Source organism: Colletotrichum fructicola, assembly GCF_000319635.2.
Source record: "Colletotrichum fructicola Nara gc5 chromosome Unknown KSG_Nara_v1_contig09, whole genome shotgun sequence".
Taxonomy (NCBI): domain Eukaryota; kingdom Fungi; phylum Ascomycota; class Sordariomycetes; order Glomerellales; family Glomerellaceae; genus Colletotrichum; species Colletotrichum fructicola.
Window position 1 is genome coordinate 2,436,721 of NW_027094059.1, and position 23,743 is coordinate 2,460,463.

At 50.7% G+C, this 23,743-nt stretch overlaps 7 protein-coding genes across 7 annotated transcripts; 5 read left to right on the plus strand and 2 right to left on the minus strand.

The window, feature by feature from the left end:
• Positions 1-2,681: 2,681 nt before the first annotated feature.
• Positions 2,682-4,332, plus strand: CGGC5_v014964 (putative feruloyl esterase; the record flags this gene model as incomplete). The annotated part of the gene is made up of 4 exons (XM_066153178.1): positions 2,682-2,798; positions 2,880-3,146; positions 3,200-3,940; positions 3,997-4,332. 4 exons carry the CDS (start codon positions 2,682-2,684, stop codon positions 4,330-4,332), a joined length of 1,461 nt encoding a protein of 486 aa, XP_066007415.1.
• A 1,208-nt stretch (positions 4,333-5,540) lies between these two features.
• On the plus strand, positions 5,541-6,036 carry CGGC5_v014965 (uncharacterized protein; the record flags this gene model as incomplete). The annotated part of the gene is made up of 3 exons (XM_032025270.1): positions 5,541-5,595; positions 5,701-5,898; positions 5,957-6,036. The coding sequence occupies 3 exons, from the start codon at positions 5,541-5,543 to the stop codon at positions 6,034-6,036; spliced, it is 333 nt and encodes a 110-aa protein (XP_031878162.1).
• A 1,950-nt stretch (positions 6,037-7,986) lies between these two features.
• pim1-0 (Protein pim1) lies at positions 7,987-10,110 on the plus strand (the record flags this gene model as incomplete). Its single annotated transcript, XM_032025271.1, has 3 exons — positions 7,987-9,114; positions 9,164-9,761; positions 9,809-10,110. 3 exons carry the CDS (start codon positions 7,987-7,989, stop codon positions 10,108-10,110), a joined length of 2,028 nt encoding a protein of 675 aa, XP_031878166.1.
• An 851-nt stretch (positions 10,111-10,961) lies between these two features.
• On the minus strand, positions 10,962-12,088 carry yip1 (Protein transport protein yip1; the record flags this gene model as incomplete). The annotated part of the gene is made up of 3 exons (XM_032025272.1): positions 10,962-11,517; positions 11,593-11,678; positions 11,735-12,088. 3 exons carry the CDS (start codon positions 12,086-12,088, stop codon positions 10,962-10,964), a joined length of 996 nt encoding a protein of 331 aa, XP_031878141.1.
• Positions 12,089-13,861: 1,773 nt separating this feature from the next.
• Positions 13,862-15,104, plus strand: pelL-2 (Pectate lyase L; the record flags this gene model as incomplete). Its single annotated transcript, XM_032025273.1, has 2 exons — positions 13,862-14,517; positions 14,570-15,104. 2 exons carry the CDS (start codon positions 13,862-13,864, stop codon positions 15,102-15,104), a joined length of 1,191 nt encoding a protein of 396 aa, XP_031878165.1.
• Positions 15,105-16,010: 906 nt separating this feature from the next.
• un-4 (Mitochondrial import inner membrane translocase subunit tim16) lies at positions 16,011-16,585 on the plus strand (the record flags this gene model as incomplete). The annotated part of the gene is made up of 2 exons (XM_032025274.1): positions 16,011-16,013; positions 16,160-16,585. 2 exons carry the CDS (start codon positions 16,011-16,013, stop codon positions 16,583-16,585), a joined length of 429 nt encoding a protein of 142 aa, XP_031878164.1.
• A 1,039-nt stretch (positions 16,586-17,624) lies between these two features.
• CGGC5_v014970 (uncharacterized protein) lies at positions 17,625-17,979 on the minus strand (the record flags this gene model as incomplete). Its single annotated transcript, XM_032025275.1, has 2 exons — positions 17,625-17,810; positions 17,866-17,979. The coding sequence occupies 2 exons, from the start codon at positions 17,977-17,979 to the stop codon at positions 17,625-17,627; spliced, it is 300 nt and encodes a 99-aa protein (XP_031878163.1).
• Positions 17,980-23,743: the final 5,764 nt, after the last annotated feature.

A 23,743-nucleotide genomic window follows, 5' to 3' on the forward strand; every position in this document is an offset into this window, starting at 1 on the left:
ACATGCTCCAACTGGCAACACCATCGCAGGGCGCTGAGTAACCGAACGGCAACACTCGAAACAAAATGGGGCCAATCAGCCCAACTGTCGTGAACCGGGCTTTCGGATTCTTGAGAGCTCCGTCGTTGCAGTGATTGGAAGGTTCATGACATCGGACGTTTCTCGTGGCAGGTGAGAGCCTGGATATGTGCGACGTGAGGGGTTGGGGATGGCCCCTGGACAGTTGCATCGGATAAGTAGCCCCTCTGTCCTAGGTGCTTTCAGAGAGTTGCGCGACGAGTGAATCCGAATTTTTTGCAACTAGATGGAGTTATTGGCTTATAGTGATGATCACTTGATTATCAGAATTCGAAAACATCTCCTAGGGGATCTGGCTGTAGGTTTTGTTGTTAGGTTTGAAGGTCCGAGGGGTCAGGATGACGTGCCTTTAGTTGGGGTCGTCGCGCGAAAGTTTCTGATCTTTTCGGGGTAGGTTTATACCTTTGACTAAGTCTTCTGAAGAGATGTTCTGGACCGCTCCGAAACGGAGTCCCTTGAGGTCAACCTTCCCGCCGGCGTCCGGCGTTTAGATGGCCCCACCTCCGGGGTCGGGTCCGGGACCCCGCCGGAGACTGCAATCCGGGGCTCCTTCCGTGTGCCGATGATGGGAGGTGGTATATGTAGGTTGTATTTAGGGACAGTTTTGAAAGGGTCGTTCGGTTATGGGCCCCGAAATCCAAGTCTTTGGACAGCGTCCTGAATTCGCGGGTTGGAGGTTGGGAGTGGTCTATGGCGAGGGGCGGATCTCGTCTCTGGTCAACGTGAACAATGGCGCAGCGGGTTAAGATCAGATCTACGATATTTGAGACCATGGATATGCGCCTTAATTGAGCTGTGTGGCTGCCGTCACAGTCGGCATCATGGATCATCACCAGCAAGCTCTGTGGGTATAAAAACGCAGCAAGCATCTTCCTTCGGTAGGCTTTTGATCCAACGAGATGCAATAGCAAACCTACTGCTTTCCAATAACTAGCGTGCTCTCTGAGCTTCCGTGTTGGTTGGACAGCCAGGGACATTCTCATTCTTCTCTATTCGTAGTCCAAAGCTTACTTAGCTTAGGCTCTTGCGAGGTATTCGGGCAGGATACATCACGGATAGCGTCAGTGGAAGACGAAAGAGTTGACAAAGCTGCGTCTGCAGCTTTTCTTGGTCTTTCTTGGCAGTTTCGAGCTGACAACTGGACAATGTGTGTCTTATGTCGCTTTTCTATTTAAACAAAGGCCCTTCAGGAACTCCAGGTGGTTTTCTTCCAGCAGCGCGAGTTCTCCGCAGTTTGCGTGTGCCAAGTGTATAAGAATGACCTTCAGGGAGGATAAGATCGAGCTTGACCCTGTTCTTTTCACTCGCACTACCGGAGTCAAATCTGACTCTCTCTCTCTCTCGACCTAGGACACCATTCTACTGATGGATGATTTGCATCTAAATACTCACATCACCCACTCGTAAAAGGCTTGCCTGCGACTGCCCATCGAACATAGCGGCCTGCTTCTGTGATGTGTGTTTCAGTATTTTGAAGACGGACTGGTAATGTGTGCGTCGTTTCGTGTTTATACCATCCACGATGCTCTTTGTCTACTCGGTGTCAATCGCGCCTCTTGATGAAGAACTTGGATGCAAGCTAGATCTTTATCAATAAAACCGCGCAGGTCCCTGAAAACTCTCATTTTCTCTCTCTCTCTCCTTCACCGCAGAACTACTATTGAAACTCATGTCTTTCTCTTTGCCCTACTGCCTATGACTTTTGATGCATAGCCCTGGAACGACATACGAGCCTCGTACTGCCTGCTCTCATCATCCATATCATATTTACCACAGCTGGCAGTATCACAGCATTCGATGACGTTTTGACGTCCCATGTCAATGGATGCCGATCCTGTGCATGAGCATGTAAGGCTGTTCTCAGCAATCTCTTCATCGTCCCACGAGACTTCTTCCTTAAAGCTGTCAAGATAGCATGGTTTTCTCTTCCTGTTCGCCTCCTCTAGAATGTGTAGATTGGCCGTAGATTTCGAGCCCTCGCAACACTCACTCAATTATACGTTCTATCAAACGTTCCATAATACCACATTTTTTGCAAGTAGAGGCTGAGTAGGAAAAAAGCAGATTGCACCACGATACTAAACCAAGGTACTTACCTAAGGCATGCAAAAAGTAGCCTTAGCCTTTAGGGCAGGAGCCAGAAGCTCAAGAGGCTTTCCGAATCTGGAGTACAAAAGCTTCTGCGCGTTTTATGAGATGGTGCGGACATCACAGCACCGAGCCCCGATCCGTCTCGCGAGTCTGCTTCCGCCAGTTTCCTCCCCTTGCCGGTATCCGTTTGGCGATGCAAGGGGCTTAATATATGTCGCTTACGCTTTAGGCTCTAGGCATCGAAACGCCACAATAAATACCTTGCAATATTGTTTGTGAACGCTAGCTTGGAATGGCCAGAATGTGCGCAAACTACCTCACAATATCCGCAGAGCCGCTGCTGTCTTCCCACCAATTCCTCCCCTGCCCATTTGTTCCTGTAATGGAGAAAAGAAATAACGAGAGTGTGAACTACATAATAGTTTCTTAAACTGAAGATAAAGCCCTGATTGCCACTGGAAAGTACCATCATTTTATGTTGTGCCTCGTGAACTGTCTGTTATCTTGCTATCATGTCGGTTCAAGCATGTTCATCGGCGACCTTCGGCGACATCGCCTTATTTGGAGCTGACATACTCTCCGTGCAGGCAAACCTCGTCACCAACCACAGCATTTCGGTTCCTTCAGCGGTACGGTTTACCCAGCCGTCAGTCGAAGTGAACAACGTCAGCTTCTGCAACGTCATGGTAGCTTATACGCATCCCGGACAGGACGATAGCATCGTGGTCGAGGCTTGGCTCCCGGCAGGTGGATGGAATGGGCGTCTTCAAGCCGTTGGAGGCGGCGGATGGGTCGCCGGCCGTTCTGCCCCCTTCTACACTGCCATGAGCGGCGCAGTGTGGGACGGCTACGCGACCATCACGACGGATGCCGGGCTTGGCCATGCCGAGGATGCCAGCCCCTGGGCTCTTCTCAGCCCAGGCAACGTGAACCTGTACGCTTTGCAGAATCTTGCGTCAGTGTCGCTGGACGATGGGGTAAGAATGTTCTAATGTTCTGGGCTCAGGAGTCTAGCTCACCGCTGCTTTAGGCCATCATTGGAAAGTCACTCATCAAGTCGTACTACGGGCGCGGACCGGACTACACGTACTGGAACGGCTGCTCGCAAGGCGGCCGACAGGGACTCATGCTAGCACAGAGATACCCGACGCAGTACGACGGCATCGCGGCGGGAGCTCCCGGGATCCAGTGGACTGATTTCTTTCCCAGTCTGCTGTGGCCGCAGCAGTTCATGAACATGCTCGGTGAGTATCCTGCGCCCTGCGAGCTGCAGGCGATCACGGCAGCCGCGATTTCGGCATGCGATGGGCTGGACGGCCTCAAGGACGGAATCATCAGTGACGCCGACGGGTGTCTGGGCAGTTTCGATCCATTCAAGCTGGTGGGCAGGGCTATCAACTGCTCCGAATCAGCTACTATCAGCTCAGCGGCAGCGGCTGTCGTGAATGCGACGTGGCAGGGCTTGCGGAACGCGCAGGGGGAACAGACGTGGTTTGGCCTGAACCCGGGCACCGATATCACGGCCGGCGTTGCGGTGACCAACTGCACGGGGTCATCTTGCGTGGGCGTTCCGCTGGCCATTGCCACGCAATGGCTGTCCCTCTTCGTGGCGAGGGGCGCGGAGCTGGACCTGTCTAACATAAGTCATGCGGAGTTCGACCGGTTGGCGCACCAGGGCCGGCAGCGGTACAACTCCATCATCGGCACCGATGATGCCGACTTGACTGCTTTTCGTGAATCCGGTGGCAAGATTGTCACTTTCCACGGCCTGGTGAGTCTTCGTTCCTTGAAGGTGCGATCTCTGTGCACATACTGACGGCCTCGCAGATCGATGAGCTCCTCCCTTCTAAAGGCACGACCAAGTACTACAACAAAGTCTCGGCACTTATTCCGGAAGTTCACGACTTCTACCGTCACTTTGAGGTGCCAGGCATGGGCCACTGCGCCGGTGGAGCGAGCGGAAACCCGGTTGGTCTATTCAACCAGCTGCGTGCGTGGGTTGAGAACGGAACGGCACCAGACCAAACCCCGGTAAAGGTCACGGATCTGAAGGGGACCGCGACAGACCGCATTCTGTGCCCGTACCCGAAAGTGGCTGCTCTTGCTAAGAACTGTAGTCTCGAATCTGACATTGATGTGAAGTGCTGGTCGTGCAGCAGCTAGAACTCAGCTACTTATACAGCCATCGGTTAAATATGATTGTCTGTTGTACACCATGTGATACCATGCGGGCAATGTGCTTTGATTCTCACAGCAGTCCATGGACAATTGACGATATCGTGTGGCCAGATGACCCTAGTGATACTTGTGAGAACCGCAACATCGAGCGGTCTCCCCGAGTCTAGGGAACAAAGGTTTACCTAGATTCCGTGCTTTTTACAAATAAAACTGAGGACAAGACGCACCAGTTTCACGGAAACCGAAGACTTCATTACTGGTTTGCGTCTATCTAGTCTTTATCCAGATGAAAAATCCATTTACTAAGAGCATTGAAGAGACGTGTGATTGGCCATAAGTCTATTCGAGACGATATTATCATGGCGATGAGCGGGATGGTGCGATTACAATGACTTGGAGGTTTTTGCACTCAGTCGGGGTCGTGGCTTCAAAGGTTTAGTTTGTTGGAACTTGATTCTCAAAAGAGAAGTGAACTTGTGATTTGAATTTGGGTTACTCTAGCTTCTGCCTTCTGGTCGATGAAAGATGTGGCTGGTTGATTTCAACGAGATGCGTACCTGATTGCGTACTTGGTTGCTAAGGATCAATACGGGATCCAATCATCTAGTCATCCTGCTATGCAAAATGTTATGGTGTTTTGCCAATTCATCTGATGGACAAGCCCCACCCAAGGTTGAAGATGCACAGCAATTGAGTAAGGTCAGCAACCAACAAGTTGCTGACCAACTCTAGTCGTCCCAAAAAGGCAGATGGAACCACATTCCAAGTCTAGGCCACGGTCATCCCAAGGGACATCGGCAATTCTTCATTACTCGCGCAGTTGTCATGCAATTGCAGATGGGCTGACAGGCCACGAAAAATGGGCCGACCCGGAATCCGCCTCCGTCTTAGAAATTGAAAGCCTCCCATTGGTCAAAAAGATCTATAGCCAATGGCGCGCGATTTGATGACCGCATGCAGGGGCCGTCCGCGGTGTCATTCAGGAACCGTGACGTCGGTTCTCGGCCGCTCCTTCCCTGCAGCACTACTTGCTTAAAAGGACCCTTTTCTCGACCGTCTGCATAGGATTCAATCCCCAAGCCATCAGTCATCACCCAAGCTCTACTTTATACCAACGCATCCAGCTCAATTCCTTTCGTCTCAAGACACAAATAACAGACATCACCAACTTCACCCCAACAACCACCACCAAAATGACCGTCGACAAGGCAACCACCTGCTGCGGCAAGAGCGCCGAGTGCGTCTGCGGTACGTTCCCTCCCACGTTTCCCCTCCCCCACGCCGTGGTCCCCTCCACACATGCCCACCCCCGCCGCCAGAACCAACAAAGCTGACCTTGTTTCGACCTTCCAGCCCAGCAAGCCAAGTGCTCCTGTGGAAAGGAGTCCGCCCTCCACTGCTCCTGCAGCAAGGCCTCTACTGAGAACGCCGTCTCCGGACCCCGCTGCTCTTGCCGCGCCCGCCCCGCCGGCGAGTGCACCTGCGACCGCGCCGGCACCGAGAACGTCAAGCCTGCCGGCGCGACTTGCTCCTGCGGTGTCAGACCTGCCGGTATGTAGTTCTCCTCCGCCGCATCACTTCTGGATCATGTTTGCTGACGATGTGGTAGACGCCTGCACGTGTGACAAGGCCTCTGATGGCTCGTTCAACCCCAGCGAGCACGAGATTGACTTCACCACTCGCCGCTAAGCGGGCTTTGAGACATTATGCATTTGTGGCGTTTCATGCATTTCGGACTGGCGTTGAGTTGGGATTGAGGGTGGGCAGGACTCGGCATGGGCGGTTTCTGAGTGACATACAAAATCGCGGCGTTGGGGTGTGAGAAGCTGCCTGCTTACAACAGCATCGGCATTGAGCAAGTACAACGAATAAACTTTCTTCGGAACACATTGCATGGTGCTCATTCGAATTATTCGAATGTCGGTCTTCATTGTTCGAAATGTTGTCTGACAGTTACTATCCTCGTTTGGACCTCCTGTGACTTTGTTCTTGATAGAGCAAGTTTGTCAAACTATTCGAGGCACCAGGAACAACGGTCGGAGATACTGAGCCGCTTGACTTTGATAATGGCCCGTCTACAAGTACGTTTGAGCCTTTGCCTGCCACAAAGGACCAGCTGGTCGGAAATAGCATCCGGCCTCGCTTGAGGGCAGGGCATTCAGGGTCCTGTCTGTGCTTCAATCGACCCACTCGTCTTCATCGTTATCGTTATGAAGACTTTATGTATTGCAGAAAGCGACATGATGCCGGGGGAGATTGTTGCGGAGATGGTCAGGACCGGGACTGGTGGGTGCTTCGCGGGGGCGCCAGACCGTTCGGGGCCCTGTCACCAATAAGGGGCTCGGAAAGTCAACGTCTTGCGGCTGCCCACGACCAATGAGAAAAAACAAATCAAAACAGAACCAACCACGATGGACGGCACTCAGGCAACGATAGACCAACGAATAAAGTTTCTGGGGATACTGATATGCACGGAACATTCGCTGCAGGATTCCACAGAATTGGCGCGGCCCAATGGTTCTAACCGGGCTCTTTGTCATCAGAGGTCTATTTTCAGGCTCCTCGGGCTGGCGACCTGCATACGGCCAGCATGCAGCCCGAATGACACGCCATCCAGGCCTGATGCAGCTTCATTCAAGTCGGATCGCCAGCCAAGGGGGACGACGTTTCATAGAAGCACTGAAACCAGGTGACAGCTGGAGTGACAGCTGGAAGGGTGACCTGATGCCCGTCGGCTGAAGAGCGGCAAGCGAGATCGATCGTTGGGATGGACGGCCGGGTAGTTCATTTATCGAGATTGCAGCTGAGGCGAAGTCGTGTTAGTAAAATAAGACCACTGTTGCAGGTGCTGCTGACATGAGCGAGGCGACCAGTTCTCGCCACGACAGTTGAATATTCACTGAGCTTTCGGACCTGAGCACATATAGAGGTGCCTGGAAAAGAAGCTGGGGCCTCTCGGTTTTCATCGTCATTTTGTGGTCAAAAAATGCAAAGCTCCGGTCTCGTCGTGGCGTGGGTCGCGCCTTCCTCTGGGGGCATCGGCAGACGATGCGAACGTTCCCCGACTCACCGGAAGCTCCACTAAAAATATTTTGCAACGACTTTTCTGCCGTATGGAAAGGGCAGGTGCAGACGGGCGGTCAGGAGCTCCCCAAGGAAAGAGCTCTGCAGTTCGACGCAATTGGCCCTGGAGCTGGGGCCAACGCGGCACAAAACAGCCCAGAAGCACTGCGAAGGTGCCGCGCCGGACCACTGGACAGGGACACTGGGACCCTGTGGTGGGCACCCGAGCACTCTGGAACCCACCCGCCGCAGGCCATGGACGGCTTTGGGCCACAAAGCGCCCCCCCCTGCTTTTGGCAAGAATTCCTGGGCCCAAGAAAATACAAAGCTGCTCCTCCGGTCGCGTCACCTTCCTCGGAACACCTTTTTGTTTCTCTTTCACTTTTTCACAATACATCAATCCCTCCCGATTCTGGTCTGTTTTGTTTCCAGAACATCATCAAAACACGGCAATTCGCATCGCAGACGTCCGTTCCAGCGATTACTATCTCTTGTTTACCCCGTTTCCTCCTGTTTTTAACACATTTCATACGCGTCTTCTCCGAACCACCCAACACAGACATCGCCTGACGGACAATGCCTCCCAAGGCTGCTACCAACAAGGGCGTCGCGCCCAAGGGCGGCGTCACGAAGAAGACGGCCGCTGCTACCACTGCCGCGACGAAGAAGGCTGCTGCTGCCAAGAAGACCGAGAAGCCTGCCGCGAAGCCCGCTGCGAAGAAGGCGGCTGCCACCAATGGCGCGACTGCCGCCTCCAAGAAGCGCAAGCTCGAGGAGGACGAGAAGCCCGAGGAGGAGTCCGCCGCTGAGTCCGCCGACGATAGCAAGCTGAGCAACGCAAAGACAACCAAAGCTACCAAGCCCGCCAAGAAGGCTGCTGCGCCCAAGAAGACCGCTACTGCCGCGAATAAGGCTGCTGAGACGGATGACGAGTCCAAGACCAAGAAGGCCGCCCCCAAGAAGGCTGCCGCGAAGAAGGAAGATACCAAGAAGACCGCTGCACCCAAGGCGAAGGCTGGTCCCGCCGCTAAGAAGCGCAAGGTCAGCGACGACGAGACTGAGGACGAGAAGCCCACGGCCAAGAAGGCAAAGGAAGCCGAGTCCACCGAGGTCGATAGCCAGGCCACCGAGTCTGCCAAGTCTGATGAGGAGACCGAGGTTGTCAAGCCCGTGAAGGCCACCAAGAAGACCGCCACTGCTGCTCCCAAGCCCCATCCCCACAAGATTAGCGCCAAGATCAACTCTGCTCCCACACAGATCCTCGACATCTACGTCTTTGGCGAGGGCAGCTCCGGCGAGCTCGGTCTCGGCAGCAAGCACAAGCCCAAGAAGGTTACTGATGTCAAGCGTCCCCGCCTGAACCCCTTCCTCGATGCCAAGGATGTTGGTGTCGTTCAGATTGCCTGCGGTGGCATGCATGCTGCCGCCCTTACCAAGGACAACAAGATCCTGACATGGGGTGTCAACGATCAGGGCGCTCTTGGTCGCGAGACCACCTGGGAGGGCGGCGTCCGTGATGTCGATGACGAGGAAGATGAGGAGAATGACGAGGACAGTGGTGTCAACCCCCGCGAGAGCACGCCTACTGCTGTTGACTCTACCCACTTCGCTCCCGAGGCCAAGTTCACCCAGGTCGTTGCTAGTGACAGCGCCACCTTTGCGCTGACTGAGGATGGCAGAGTCTATGGCTGGGGTACCTTCAGAGTAAGTTTCCTCTCCTCTTGAACACTGCGAACATGCTAACCGAAAGCAGTCGAGCGATGGTATCCTTGGTTTCACCGAGAAGATTAGCATTCAGATGACCCCAATGTTCATTCCTTCTCTTAAGAACATCACAGCTCTCGCTGCCGGTTCCAACCACATTCTTGCCCTGGACAACAAGGGCACCGTCCTCGCATGGGGTTGCGGTCAGCAGAACCAGCTCGGTCGCCGCGTCATTGAGCGCAACAAGCTTGCCTCCCTGGTCCCCCAGAGCATGGGTCTTCCCAAGAACCGCATCAACCGCATTGCTTGCGGATCCTACCACAGCTTCGCCATGGACAAGGACGGTGTTGTGTGGGCCTGGGGTCTGAACAACTTTGCCGAGACTGGTATCTCCAGCGGTGCCGGTGAGGACGATGCTGTCATCCTCCGCCCGACCATTGTTGAGTCCCTCAAGGACTACAAGATTAAGCACATTGCCGGCGGCGAGCACCACTCTTTGGCCTGCACAGAGAAGGGCCAGCTCCTGACCTGGGGTCGTCTTGATGGCCACCAGGTTGGCATTCCCATCGAGGAGCTTGATGCTGAGGACGTCATCAAGGATGAGAGCCAAAACCCTCGCATCCTGTCCAAGCCTACCATCGTTGAGGGTACGTGGGTCCATTTGCATGCGTTGAATGTTGCTAACTAGTCTCAGATGTCGCGAACTGCGTGTTCGTCGCTGCTGGTGTTGACAACAACATCGCCGTTGACTCCAAGGGTATTGCTCACTCATGGGGCTTCTCCGCCAACTACCAGACTGGCCAGGGTACAACCGATGACATCGAGACTCCTACAACGATTGACAATAGTGCTGTCAAGGACAAGAAGATTATCTTTGCCGGCGCTGGAGGCCAGTACTCCGTTCTTGGCGGTGTCGCCGATGTACCCAAGACCAACGGCATGGTCTTCACCTCGAACGGCCAGCCAGCTACCGGAGGCTTCAGGCCCGTCTTCTGAGCATTGGAGCGTGGGAAACCTCACTCTGTGGGGCACGTATCGAAACGAGCGCATGACGACTGCAGATCCAACAGATCACGCATAATGAATGAGTTTGAGGGCCGTCAATAGAAGGGGAAACAGATGGACTTGACGCAAGGATCAAGTCATGGACATATTTCCAGGGTTCCGATATCTTGTTGCTCGCCTCTGGCAAGAGCGTCTTTTTTTGCGCAAACGCATGAAATATTTTGGATTTTTGGTCGTCCGGCGAACGGTCTTATAGACATTTCTTCTTATGAGTTGCAGTGGGCTCCGGCAAGGCATGGAACGGATGGGAACATAATGAACGGCCTCAAGGAAGTCATTTCATGATACCAAGGGCGACTCAGTTCATCGAAGCCCCGTTTGTTTGGTCTGCGGGAGATAAATTCTCACTGCCTGGCTCTTGTTTGCGAGGCTGAAGAAAAGTCTCTCATTGTAATATTAGGATGGCCCCGCTTTTTCTACACTTTCGATGCTGTTATCAGTCGAAGGTATCACGAGGGCTACTCAGCATTGACGCATTTTCAAGCACCGGAAGGGGGAGGCAGGGCATTGGACTATCAAAATTTTATTCTGGCTTCGTCTGAACATGATTATGCTATTGTACAGTGACGTGAATGAAGCGTCTCGCCTGCTGAGCCTCTGATGGCTGACATGCCTCACGCTGTTGTCTTCTGTCTATCCATCCATGACTCCTTTTGGACACCTTTGGACTCCTTCGCCCGTTTTGAACATCCCCACTAGAGTTGCAAGGCACCGCTCCCGCATCTGCGCCTCATTCCGCAACTTTGGGTTTGTATATGCATCCCTCCCACACCTTTCTGAACTCACGCCTTCACCCCAGCAGCAGCCTTGATCAGCGCCCCGCTGCCTCTCGAGCTGAAGATGCCCATGATACCAAAGCCGACGTAGAAGAGCGCGAGCGGGTATGCCACGAGCCCGCGCATGCCCCTCATCCTGCCGACGGCGCAGAACATGCCGCTGGCGGAGTAGGTGCTCCACAGGATGGCCATGGTGGTCAGGACGATGCCAAGCGGGGTGTCCATGGGCATGGCAATGCCGACGAGGCTGGTGGCGACCATGGGCAGCAGGCAGTAGCCCAGGACGGAACTGGAGCGGGCGAAGGTAAGGGTGCTGGAGAAGTGGCCGGTGCGCGCGGCGGCGGCCGGGTGGTCGTGGGAGTCGACGGCGCCGGGGTAGCCTGCGCCGCCGTATTGGGGCGCGCCGACGCCGCCTGGGACGGAGGAGGTTGCGGAGGGGTGGACGTCGGTCGGGGTCATGAGGGAGAGGATTACGTGCAGGGAGGTGCTGCCGAGGAGGGCGAGGCCGTAGATGTAGCCGAAGTGGACTTTGCCGGAGAAGAGGAGGAAGGTGCCGAATAGTCTGCGAGGTGAGGTTTGTTAGTTGCCTTGGTCGGATGAGAAGGGGCATGGGATGGTGGCAGGGAATTGTACTTACAGGAAGAAGAGGATTGGACCGGCGAGGTCTGAGTCGTCCATTAGGTGTTGGTCGATGCGGCGGAAGGGGTTCAGGACCGCGAGTGTCTACAGAGTCATCAGCATTTTCGGAGTTGCAAGCACGCTTGGACAATGCTTCGAACCTTTGCCTGGATGTGCCCAAAGTTCACGCCCAGCTCCTCCAGCAGGGGCGGCTCCCCGTCGTATCCCTCCGTCGAGAAGGCCGCGAGCCAGCCCGTCCGCAGACCGCCCTGCTCTCCCATGCGCCCGGAGACGCCCGCCGCGCCGCCGAACGCGGCCGCACCACCAAAACCGCCTGCGCCGCCAGCGCCGAACTGCGAGCCGGAGGGCTGGGCTCCGTAGCCGTAGGAGGCCTGTTGTGGGGTTGCGTGGCCGGAGACCTGGGCGGGGGAGTAGGAGGAGGGGTAGAACTGGAGGTTCTGGGCGCCCTGGCCGGGCCCTGGGCCGTAGGATGGTTGTTGGTAGTAGTTTGACATTGTCTTTGTTTTATGCTGCCGTGAAGTTGCGAATAATGATGCTTTTCCCACCCCCTGTCGATATCGTACCGCGAGGCTCTCGTGCGGGTTTACTGCTCGTGAATCAGGTTGGAATCGTCTTCGAAAGGGTTTTTGTAGTGGTTTTGGAAGTGGTCGCAAAGGTGGCTGGCTCGAGAGCCTCGTCGCGCCGGAGTGGTGGGCGGTTTTTGCGTGGAGAGGACAGTTTGACACCCGAGCTTGGGGCGGCGGTCGGTGTTGGAGATGTAGCTTCTTTGGAGGTTCAACACACGTCAGGCAGGGCCCAGCTCTGGAGTCAGTGGTGCCTGGTATGTTAGGCCACAGCGCAGCTTTAGTCAGGCACAGAGCTAGGGCCGTATCGATAGTGTTATCGGATGGCGTTATCGATAAAGCTATCTAATCAGCAATCGGGTTCGCGCGAAGAACATCCGATTTTCAGCATCCCCCTGATGCGCCGAGACCTTGAGATGAACTGCTCATGAACGCTGCACAACCACCTCGTGTCACCTCAACAGCCGATGCTTGTTTCCCTCTTTTTTTGGTTCTAGAAAGGGTCGACGTCACACAGCATTATCCAGTTTTCCTGTCACCAACGTTGGTACCGACAACAGACGAAATACCAGAGGGCGCCCAGAGTCTGGGTCGTACGAATTAGCATCCCTTCTGCCCTGTGGTTCGCCGTCTGGAACAGGCAAGTGCCTCGTTACAGGGAGGAGTCTGGACTCAAGCCACCCAGCGCATCCCGCAATTCCAATTCCCGAGATTCTGCGGCAGTTTTCTGCTTCCCCAAGCACTCGGATATGGGGCCCCCTTTCCTACCCATCCCGCCGGGTCTTGCAATGAGCAGAGAGTCTGCCACGGCATTGCACACAAATACCGGCAGTGGACTGACTGAGTCTGTCTCCACAGCCCAATGCGGCTTTTCCAAACAAACATCGTGAGATTTGAACCTGGTCCTCCTGCGCAGAAGTCTCGCGGTTCGCCTCAATCGGTCAATCTCCTCCGTTCTCGCAATAAAAGATGCAATCAACACCTTCGGGCACGTTTCCATCGAAAAGACCGATATGGCCCGGCGGCTTTGCTGAATCGCGTGCCTGCTTAACGCGAATAAAGCCCTGGTCGACGTTCCATCGAGTCCGTGTCCGGATGCTCTCCGAGATGGAGGGGACGTGAGATCCTCCAGGCGAGTACAATACTTGCGCGTGTTGTGCTTCGTGGGGACGGCCCGACTGGTTGAAGGTCTTTTTTTCGTAAAGGCCTCGCGACTTTTCCGCCTTACGAACCCAGGGGACCCCTCCATCCCGGGCACTCCTCGAATCTCTCGATTGCCGGGATTTCTCTCCCACGGAGATGTCGATGGATCCGCCCTTCTGTGTTTTTTTCCTTGCGCGGCCAAGCACTCCATCAATGAGGTGCCCTACGGTTGTGGAGTTTTGTTTCCACCAACGGGAGCTCGAGATGTTGTTCTTCAACCCCAAATCAAAGACAGGGGGTCCTTCAATGGTGGCCGCAGATAGACTGGCAACGGCCCTTGGGTGCCCTGGGTCCTTGACTTCTGGATAATGAAGCTTGCTCGCTTTAAGGTACAAGCCGAGAGCTGTCAAGACGAAGGGGCCTCCCTGTTGGCTTCCCGAAGCTTTGTATTTAAGCTTGATGGCAGCCGGCTAACACGGCATATTTGCTGATCCTTCTTGTAAGTCAATCACAGCTGCAGTCTCTCCTTCTCCTACCTCTTTGGTCTCTTTCACAGCAAACATGGGTCTCTACAAGTTCCTTCTGGCCATCTTGCCGGTCGTGTTGGCCGCGGACATCTATGTCTCGCCCACCGGCTCCGACTCCGCGGCCGGCACCCTCGCGGCGCCCCTGAAGTCGATCCAGAGCGCCGTCGACAAGGCCGTCGCTGGTGACACCATCTACCTCCGCGGCGGCACATACTCGCCCACGACCAACATCAAGATCGCCAAAAGCGGTACATCCGCAAAGCCTTACACCATGACGGCGTACAACGACGAGGCCGTGATCCTTGACGGTGAGGCCCTTCCCGGCACACCCGCCGCGCTGGACGCCTCCCTCGCCAACGCCGACCGCGGCGTGCTGCACATCGAGAAAGCCAACTACTGGAAGTTCTACAAGTTGACCATCATCAACGGCCCGTACGGCGTGTACCTCCGCGACGGCTCCAACAACTACTTTGAGCGCATCGTCACTCACGACAACTACGAGACCGGCTTCCAGATGCAGGGCTCCCTGAGCAACAACCAGGTCGTTTACCTCGACTCCTACCGCAACCGCGACCCCCGCAAGAACGGCGAGAGTGCCGACGGCTTCGCTTGCAAGGAGGGCTCTGGCACGGGCAATATCCTCAAGGGAGCCCGTCTCTGGGAGAACGTCGACGACGGTCTCGATCTCTGGTAAGACAAAGCCTCATGATGCTTTCCTGGCACGACTAACATGGCACAACAGGGAATTCAAGTCCCCCGTCACGATCATGGACACCCTCTCCTGGGGCAACGGCGTCAACCGCTGGGGCTTCACCGACTTCCAGGGCGACGGCAACGGCTTCAAGCTAGGCGGCGGCGACGCGGCGGACATTGGCTCGGCGGACCACGTCATCACCAACTGCATCGCCTTCCAGAACGCGGCCAAGGGCTTCACGGACAACAAGAACCCGGGCAACTTCCAGTTCTCGCGCAACACGGCGTGGAACAACGGCGAGGTCGGCTTCCAGACCATCACGACCAAGTCGACGCTCAAGAGCAACATCGCGAGCGGCAACTCCAAGACGACGGCCAAGAGCGGGCAGACGTCGCTCGTCAGCGGGACGACCAGCAGCGGCAACTCCTGGGACGGCAGCGCGACGTGGTCCGACGCCAGCTTCAAGAGCGTCGACGTCAGCCTCGTCAAGGGCGCGCGCCAGGCGAACGGCAAGATTGCCGCGAGCAACTTTTTGATTCCCACCTCCGGCGCTGCTATCGGTGCTACCACCACCTGGTCTTAGATCCTTGTCTTCGGTCACCGTGAACACTAGCGCGATGCTTTAGAACAGTTCTCTTCTGTACATACTTATTTTGTCGTAAATACTTAGCTAGACTGCCGTTGTGCAGAGTACATAAATCCACCAGTACATACCCTCTGATCTGAAAGTCAGTCGCATCAGTGCTGGGTTGAAGTGGTACGATTGCCACTGTGCATGAATCGTAGTTTGCCATCAAAGCCGGTAGGCTTAGTCACAGAATTTTGCCGTATATTGAGCTGAGCGCATGGGTTGTTGATGGCCAAGAGACTGGCATCCGTGTTCAACTTCCCAGAGCTCGGCATGGGACCATGCGCTCATTTGCGTGCCAAAGTTTCTCGGCCGATTTATTGCGTATCGACAGCAGCAGCTGACATGAAGTGAGAATAAGCTCATCAGGGCGATATCAAGCCCGTTATCGTAGAAAAGGGGCACGAGCGCAGCGGAGCTTTTTGGTGATGGTCGCAAACTCAAATTTCAGAATCATGTTTATCCACCAGGGCCACCCATCTTGGCCGAGGGCGTTGGTGCCTGTTGGCACCAGCTGGCGGGCTTCACCGCAGTTGTGCAGAATGGTGAAGAACCAAGCACAGACGCAGAGGCAAGAAAAAAAAAAGAAAAAAAAAAAAAAAAAAAAGGCTCGGAACGGCAAAACCCGCACCCGGAGAGCTCGGAATTTCTCGTCGGCAATTTCCATATCGTGATGGATTTTTCTGGCGTCAGCGACGCCGTCAAACCCCCACGCCCAGCAGCTCTGCCTCGCGACGACTGCCCGTCCGAACGCACCACATTCGCACTCGCTGAACCGTGCGCGATTTGACATTCCGATTCTCTACAACCTCTTCAATCTACAATTTCCACCGCAGAACCTGCTGCGACTAATACGTCAAGATGGTGAGTCTCCATTTGCCGCCCCCTCCCCTCCGATGCGCCACCGCATCTTCCGCCTCCACCCCGAACCCGGCGGAACACCCAGAAACACCGCTCCAAAACATCGCAGAAGCTGTACCAATATGCTAACAAGTCTTGCTTGCAATCAGGCCTACCGCCTCGTGACCCAAGTCCTCTTCGTCGGCACCCGCATCGTCGGCCGCTCCTTCGCCGCGGCCTACAAGCAGGCGCAGGCCTCGTCCGAGTACGCGCGCGCGCAGGCCAAGAACGGCAACGGCGGCGGCGTGGCGGCCAAGGCGAGCGGCGCGGGCGGCATGACGCTCGACGAGGCGTGCAAGATCCTCAACGTCGACGCGCCCAAGGAGGGCGCGAGCAACGCGGGCGAGGTCATGGAGCGCTTCAAGCGGCTGTTCGACGCCAACGACCCGAAGAAGGGCGGCAGCTTCTACCTCCAGAGCAAGATCCTGCGCGCGCGGGAGAGGCTGGAGAGCGAGATTGGGCCGCTGGTGGAGAAGGAGGAAGCCGAGGCCGAGGTGAAGGAGGGGTTTAAGCCCAAGATTTACAAGGACCGGTGAGCGGTTGAGGGGTTGAACCTGGGGGTTTTGCCTCGGTTCTGGGGAGGGACGATCGACGATGGAACGAAGACGGGAGGGCTGAGAGTCTCATTGGGATAAGACTCGAGAGGGCCCTCCTGGATCAAGGAACTGTATTGGAACAACTTCACTCGACTCCGCATGGCATGGCGTTTTGGGCAGGGTGGATTTGTGGCGCGGCACCGCCTGCATTGGCATGGTTAGACGATAAAAAAAGGGTTGCGCATGTGTTAATACTGTACTATAAGAGAAGACAACCGCCGAGGTGAGGGGTTTGGACCGATCAGAGGTCATTAGAGAATGCAGACCTTGTGTTCTACTCATTGATGGATTGAGGTTATATGTTCTGCGTAGCATGCCACGCGGAGATCATCCTTCGCTTGCCTTTGCCAAAGCCGTTCCGGAACATAGGCAAGGGTAGAAAGGCAAAGAACAAAGACGTTCGACGGCCAATACTTTTCTCCGGAACAAAAGTAATGGTTGGTTTGGTTCCAGATGACATGGAAAGGACTTTGTGATACATCCTTCAACCAATCTTTGAGTTTCAAGCGTGGCCAGTTTCCGTCTCCGTTTTGCTAGCAGCCTTGTGTCTCTCTGCTGGGCAATGTCTCGTATCGCAGGTTGCCGGATACCAGCTCAATCAACATATCTCTAAGCCGTACATCCTTCCTCTTGAAGTGCCAACCTCGAATCTTGCAAAGAGCATCCCTCATCTCCAAGGCATCTTTTTCCTCCCATTTTTTATCATGCCGGAAAGGAACAGTTTCATCGTGGTCTTCATCCGGATCATCTTCTGGAGTCCTCATACAGCTTTCCTCGTATGTTATGTCAAACATGCTATAAGCAATGACGCCTGATCGATCTGCGTATGCGATGATTAGAACCCGGCTGATTACGCTCTCTTGCATAATTATGCGTAGGTAGGCGGCGCAAAACGAGGGCAAAGGCACTGTCCAAATAGTTCAGGGAAGCGACTCATCAGCTGGTGCGACGATAGATAGCTCGTCTCGTTCAATGCGCTTCAGGAGAGCAGCACGAGGATGAATCGACTTTCTGGGTTACCATATGCATAGCCAGTGCCTTGCTTCGCGTGCTCGGTAAGGCACAATTTGGGAAAGTCGTCGTCTTCAGTGAGATGTAAGCCACTGGCTACGGCGATGTTGTTCGCTAGCTGGATCTGGTCATCGGGTACCAGGTAAATCGGGTCCTGGGCTTGTAGTCAGTGAAAGGTTCTTGAGTAGGTCGGGATATTGGTGGCTTACCGTTCGAGTCACAAGCGGATAGGCCAACCGGATGCGTAGAGGTGTCTCCCGTTCCACAATGGTGACCTTGGATTCTTCAAACCTCTCTAGCGTTTTGAACAATCGAGAATCCATTGCAGGCGGCATGCGGATGTGAAGTGCTCTCAGCGAAGAAGACAGGGGGAAGAAGACGGACTTTGATTTAGACACTCGAAATTTTATGCAGGTCAAGGCCTTGGTAACGTCTCAAGTAAAGATTGGCTTTGGTTTAGTTGAGGGTGGGGAGGACGGCCCTTCTCAAGCACAACGCAATGGGTGCCGCAGCTTCCAACTGCAGGAGAGAGTCAGTTTTGGCAGGAAAGAGCCCCGCAGAGCCCATTTAAGGTAGCTCCAGATCAATCCTCATCCGCTGTGACAACGAGTAGAGGTAGGAATCGACCGGCCATGAATCTGTCTGTTGCTGGCGGGACGAAGTGGGCCGGAGTGGACACAGACGCATCGTCGGCCACCGCCGAGAGTTGCCAGACCCGAGAAATGATACCGAGAAGCATCACACGAGCCATTTCGCATTTTGAAGAAATATGTGAAGACCCTTGCCAAGCGTCAGTGGCCTTGAGGGGGTCCATCGTGTCGCAAAGAAGCCGGTGCGAGGTAGCGAGTCTGTTGGAAATCGGATGTTAGCAGGATTAGAGCGACAAATCGTGGCGACTTACTATACACATCATGATCCAGGCAAGAACAGTCATTGCTGGAGGCAAGAGCGCAGCCTTCCGCATAAAAGAGGGAGGCAACAACCCTAGAAGACCCATCATGCCGAGAAACGGGTAGAAAATAAGATAGAAGCTAGCCAACTTTGCGAAAAAGCAGGCTTCCATCCCTTGTAAGCGACTGGGTCCCGGCGAAAAGAAGCCCAGACGCGGGGGAATGTGCAGATAAGTCGTTTGAATCGTGAAGCATCGCTCGCCGATAGAACGAAACAGCGGCTTATCGCAGTCTCGAGAAGGGTCTATGTCAAAAACCCAGCTGTAAATATCATACCCAGCGCCTGCCAGGATTGTTAGGGTTGCCTCGTCCATTGGAAGTCGTCTCGGCTACAGATTTGTCTGCATAGCAGGTCAAAATGAGAGAAGGAAAGAAAACAAAAGCAGCAGGAAGAAAAAGAGGTAACGTGTCATTCCCCCCCATCTGATCCTCTATAAGTTCGTATAGCGGGTCATCGGCTGCACAACTTGTGAATTGCCGTACAAGAAAGCCACTCACCTTGGTGGATCAAGATACTCTTCTACTGGTTGATTTAGGGGTAGAGGATGGGATAGTACTATGACGGGAAAAACCTCCTGTTATTCAGAAACAGTGACGTGAACTTGAATGCCGCATGCTTCGGGATTATCAAGGAAAAAACATCAATTCCCAGGAAGAATGCTTCTATTTCATTTCCCTGACCCATCATGTACACAACCTTGATGGGCTGTCTATCAAGCGTTTGATGAAATAGTTGGTTCCAGACTTTAGAAACAAACGAAGATGAAATCACAACTTCTTCAACATCCATCCCAGGCGAGCCCCACAAAATGTACCGCAAACTCACACAATCCAGGACGACCAAAAGCAAAAGGCTAAGATCTCACGATCTACTCATTGCTCAGAGGCGGATTCGAACCGCCGTCAACACGGAGCGCTGTGTGAAGAAGACCACAACGTATCATCCTAACCAACTAGACGATCTGAGCGAATGTCTTTGTGCTTCCTTGGAAGCGTTGACGGGCCCGCAGTGGAATGGGCCCATCATGCTAGGGCTTGCTGGAGTGGAGCAAGCGATGAGGCCTGCTTGGATATATCTTCTTTCAAGGGGCTTTTGGATCCGCATTTGAAAGAAGCAGCGTGGGTTGTATAGCTGGCGGGCCAAGATAGTTGAGAACATCATGCTTCTGGAGATACTGAAATTTTGAGTGATGCTACTCGTGTTGAAGCTGGGAAATAACTGCGGCCAATGAGTCACTGTGTTGCTGGAACAAGTGGAGTTTCAACACATGATGAAATATCGGGCGATCTAGTTGAAAGCAAGACAGCTAGTAAGACTCTTAGACCAGCGCTGCTGCAAGTGTAAGTCACTTGGCAAGTAATACAAGCCAATCGGCTAAGTTAACGCTATTACTACCATCTAAGTAAGTAATTTATCACCTTTTAATTGAATTATTAGACTTAATATCTTATTTATAAATAGATCTAACTAATAGGAAGCCATAGATGAGTTAGCACCTTATTTATTCTAATATATATAGTTACTAAAATATAATATTATTACTAATATTATAATATCTCTATATTTAATTAATACTTTATAAACTACTCTTAAAATATTAGACTTTAAGTAATCCTTTTAAAACTTTCTGAGGGGGTAGAAGTTATTATAGTAGTTTAAATAGTATAAAGAGTATTATAATTAGCTATCTTTTGTAAAAGATATTTATTATCCTATATTTTCTTTATTATTTATACCTATATATTTATACTTCTTATAATATTAACTACTACTACTACCTCTTTATCTACTACTAATATATATATAGTTTTAAGCACCTCTTATGCTTAAATCTTAACTTAAGTTATAGCTACTCTTATTATTAGCACCTCTCTAAATCTTATAATTAATAACCTATTTTATATTGTTATAGGTAACTAGAGGTATATAGTTAAAGAGTAGTTATTATAGAGGTGAGGTAGGGGTTAATTAAATTAGATTTAGTATTATAGCTACTTCTTTATTAAGGTTATATAGAGCTAAGCTAATACCTCTTTCTAGAGTTATTAATAATATAATATAAAAAGAGCTTTAGTTATAGTTATTTAGCGTTCTTGCTACTACTACTAAGTAAGAGCATTTATTTTAGTATATTACTTTAAGCTTTTAGACTATATAAATTATATTCTAATAATACTAAAGTAGCTATAATATTCATAAGATCTCTCTTCTATTAGATAAAGACTCTAATAGTACTACTCTTACTTTTTTACCTCTTATATTAATACTATCTCTATATAAAAGATTTTATTTTATTAATACTAATATCCTAAAAGCTAAGATTATAACCTTTAAAAACCTCTATATTACCTCTATTATCTTTATTAATCTATTATTTACTTATTTTAAGAATATCTTCCTCTAATAGATCTTTTAGTATTATAATATAGAGGTTACTAGTAAGGTTCTATAAAGCTAAAGCTCTATCTAGGACTAGCTTTAAAACTTCTTCTAATATAGTGAGGCTCTTATAATAGCTAAACTCTATTTAGTAATATTAAAGATATATCTATTATTTAATTTATAGTCTTTACTTAATATTTATACCTTTATAGTAGTTATTAGTTATTTTATTAATAATAAGGGTACTTTATAGTTATATCTTCTAGCTTTCCTTTAGTATTATAGAAATTATAGTAGTAAAAACCTTATAGAGACCCTTATTAGTATTATTAATTAGTACTAAATTTAGGACTATATTAGAGTAATAGTTATTAATAATACTATAAATAATAATACTTACTTCTAGGCTTTCTATTTGTAACAGGCCAGGCCTGTCACATGGGGTGCTCTCGGCTAAGCTCGGCACTGGACTAAGACATCAAGGTATACAGCAAAGTAGATAAAAGACGTGTAGATGTAGCTAGAAAGGAACAAGAAACCTTCCTTCCTCATCTGAGGATTCTCATTTGAGAAAGGAAGTACGAGTTGCAACACTGCTCCTACCAACCCTTTGCACTATTAGTAGATTAACTTAGAGATAATAGAGATAGACGTTTAAGCCTAATATATATAGTGCTATAGCTATATCTTTAATCTTATAGCTTAGGTCTTTTTATTTAGTAAGAACTAAAGGACTCTTAAAGCTAGATTAAACTACTATTAGTTTATAGAGTAATATAATAAAGATCTAAAGGTGTAATAGTATCTTAAGCTTATTAGCTAGCTTTAGAATATTATTAAGTTTATATAGGCTTCTCTATAATAGATAGAATAGTATTAGAAAGTAGTAATAGAGATTAATAATAACTTTAACTTTTAGATCTTCTCTAAGTTATACTAAGAGGCTTAGCTTATATTAAATAATAATACCTACTAGAACAATATATATCTAATAATTAAAAGGGTTGTAAAGAAGAAAGTAGAGATTTAAGCCTTCCTATTAGTTAATAATAATAATAATAACGTTAAGTAGTATATATTAGAGTTAGACTTACTTTCTACTAATAATTAGAAGGTTTTTACTAAGATCTTAATAATTTTTAAGCCTTTTTATTATTAAATAAAGTGGTGTGAGGGCTAAAGTATTAATAATAAGTATAGCTAACTCTAAGAGGTTATAATAGGTATTAAATACCTTTTCTTATATCTTATTAACTAGAAGATATATTATAAAACTAGTATTAATCCTAGGGTTAATAATAATAATAAAGATACTTCTTAATTATTATAGCTATCTTAAAAATATACTAGCTAAGCTTAATATTATTAATATAATATCTAAGCCTTACCTACTTATATATAGAAGGACTAAGTATTACTAAGTTTATAATCTGCCTTATAATTTAAGATTCTTAATAAAGAGTAATAAACCTTCCTCTATAGTAATATTAAGTAGGTATAGTAGAAGCTTTTTAACTACTATAAACTTCTTAGAGAGTTACTACTATTCTCTAGTATAATTATTTTATACTTATTAGTTATATAATATCTTATACTTAAGAGATATATAGAGTGAGGATTACTAGAAGGAATAGATTAAAAAGGCTTTTAAGTACCTTTAAAGAGTATTTTAACTAATAGTATTATTAGCTTAGTTGTTACGGTCAGCTATCCGACAGTAGGGTCTGCTAACAGAAGCTGGGGATTGACACGTTATAACAGTACACTGAGGTCGTGATCTTGTCGTAGGTCGTAGGCTGGTAGTAGATCGGTCTTGAGAGGCTAAGGTGATCAGTCTTAGACTCAACAAGTAATTCGCAGTGAAGGTAAGTGTTACGACCCGTTATGCATGGATAACAGTTAACCGACCCACTCGGGCGTCGGGCGGCTAGGACGGGACATTTGTACTCTGCAGGATCACGGGAACAACAGGGACTCACTCAGGAACGGAAGAGCTATGGTACAGGTCACGTGATGATAAGGAATGAGCATAGATAAGGGACCCACAATGAGCGCTCAGTGGAGACTAGAATGAGCGCTCATCCCACTCTAGAATGAGCGCTCATAGTGACAAGGGGCACAGCGCTCATGAACAAGCAGAACTGTTCATATAAGACTTATATATATAGTATGACCCTGAGCCTGGCTCATGGTCAGACTTCCATAGCTCTTCAGCAATCAACTTAGTATTCATCCTCAGGATACTCTCAGCTTACCTTCACTGCGAATTACTTGTTGAGTCTAAGACTGATCACCTTAGCCTCTGAAGATCTGATCTACTGTTAGCCTACGACCTACGACCCAGACCACGACCAAGTGTACTGTTATTACGTCTCAATCCCCAGCTTCTGTTAGCAGACTCTACTGTCGGATAGCTGACCGTAACAGTAAGCTGAGAGTATCCGTGAGGATGAATACTAAGTTGATTGCTGAAGAGCTATGGAAGTCTGACCATGAGCCAGGCTCAGGGTCATACTATATACAAGTCTAATTCTGAACATGTTCCTTTGTACCTTGGGTCGATCTGGATCATTCCGATCCAGAATGATCGTTCGGCCCCCAAGTCGTGTTGGATCATATTGATCCAATATGATCGTTATCGTCACGTGACTTGGACCATAGTTCTTCCGTTCCGAGTGAGTCCCTGTTGTTCCCGTGATCCTGCAGTAGAAATGTCCTGTCCTAGCCGCCCGACGCCCAAGTGGGTCGGTCAAC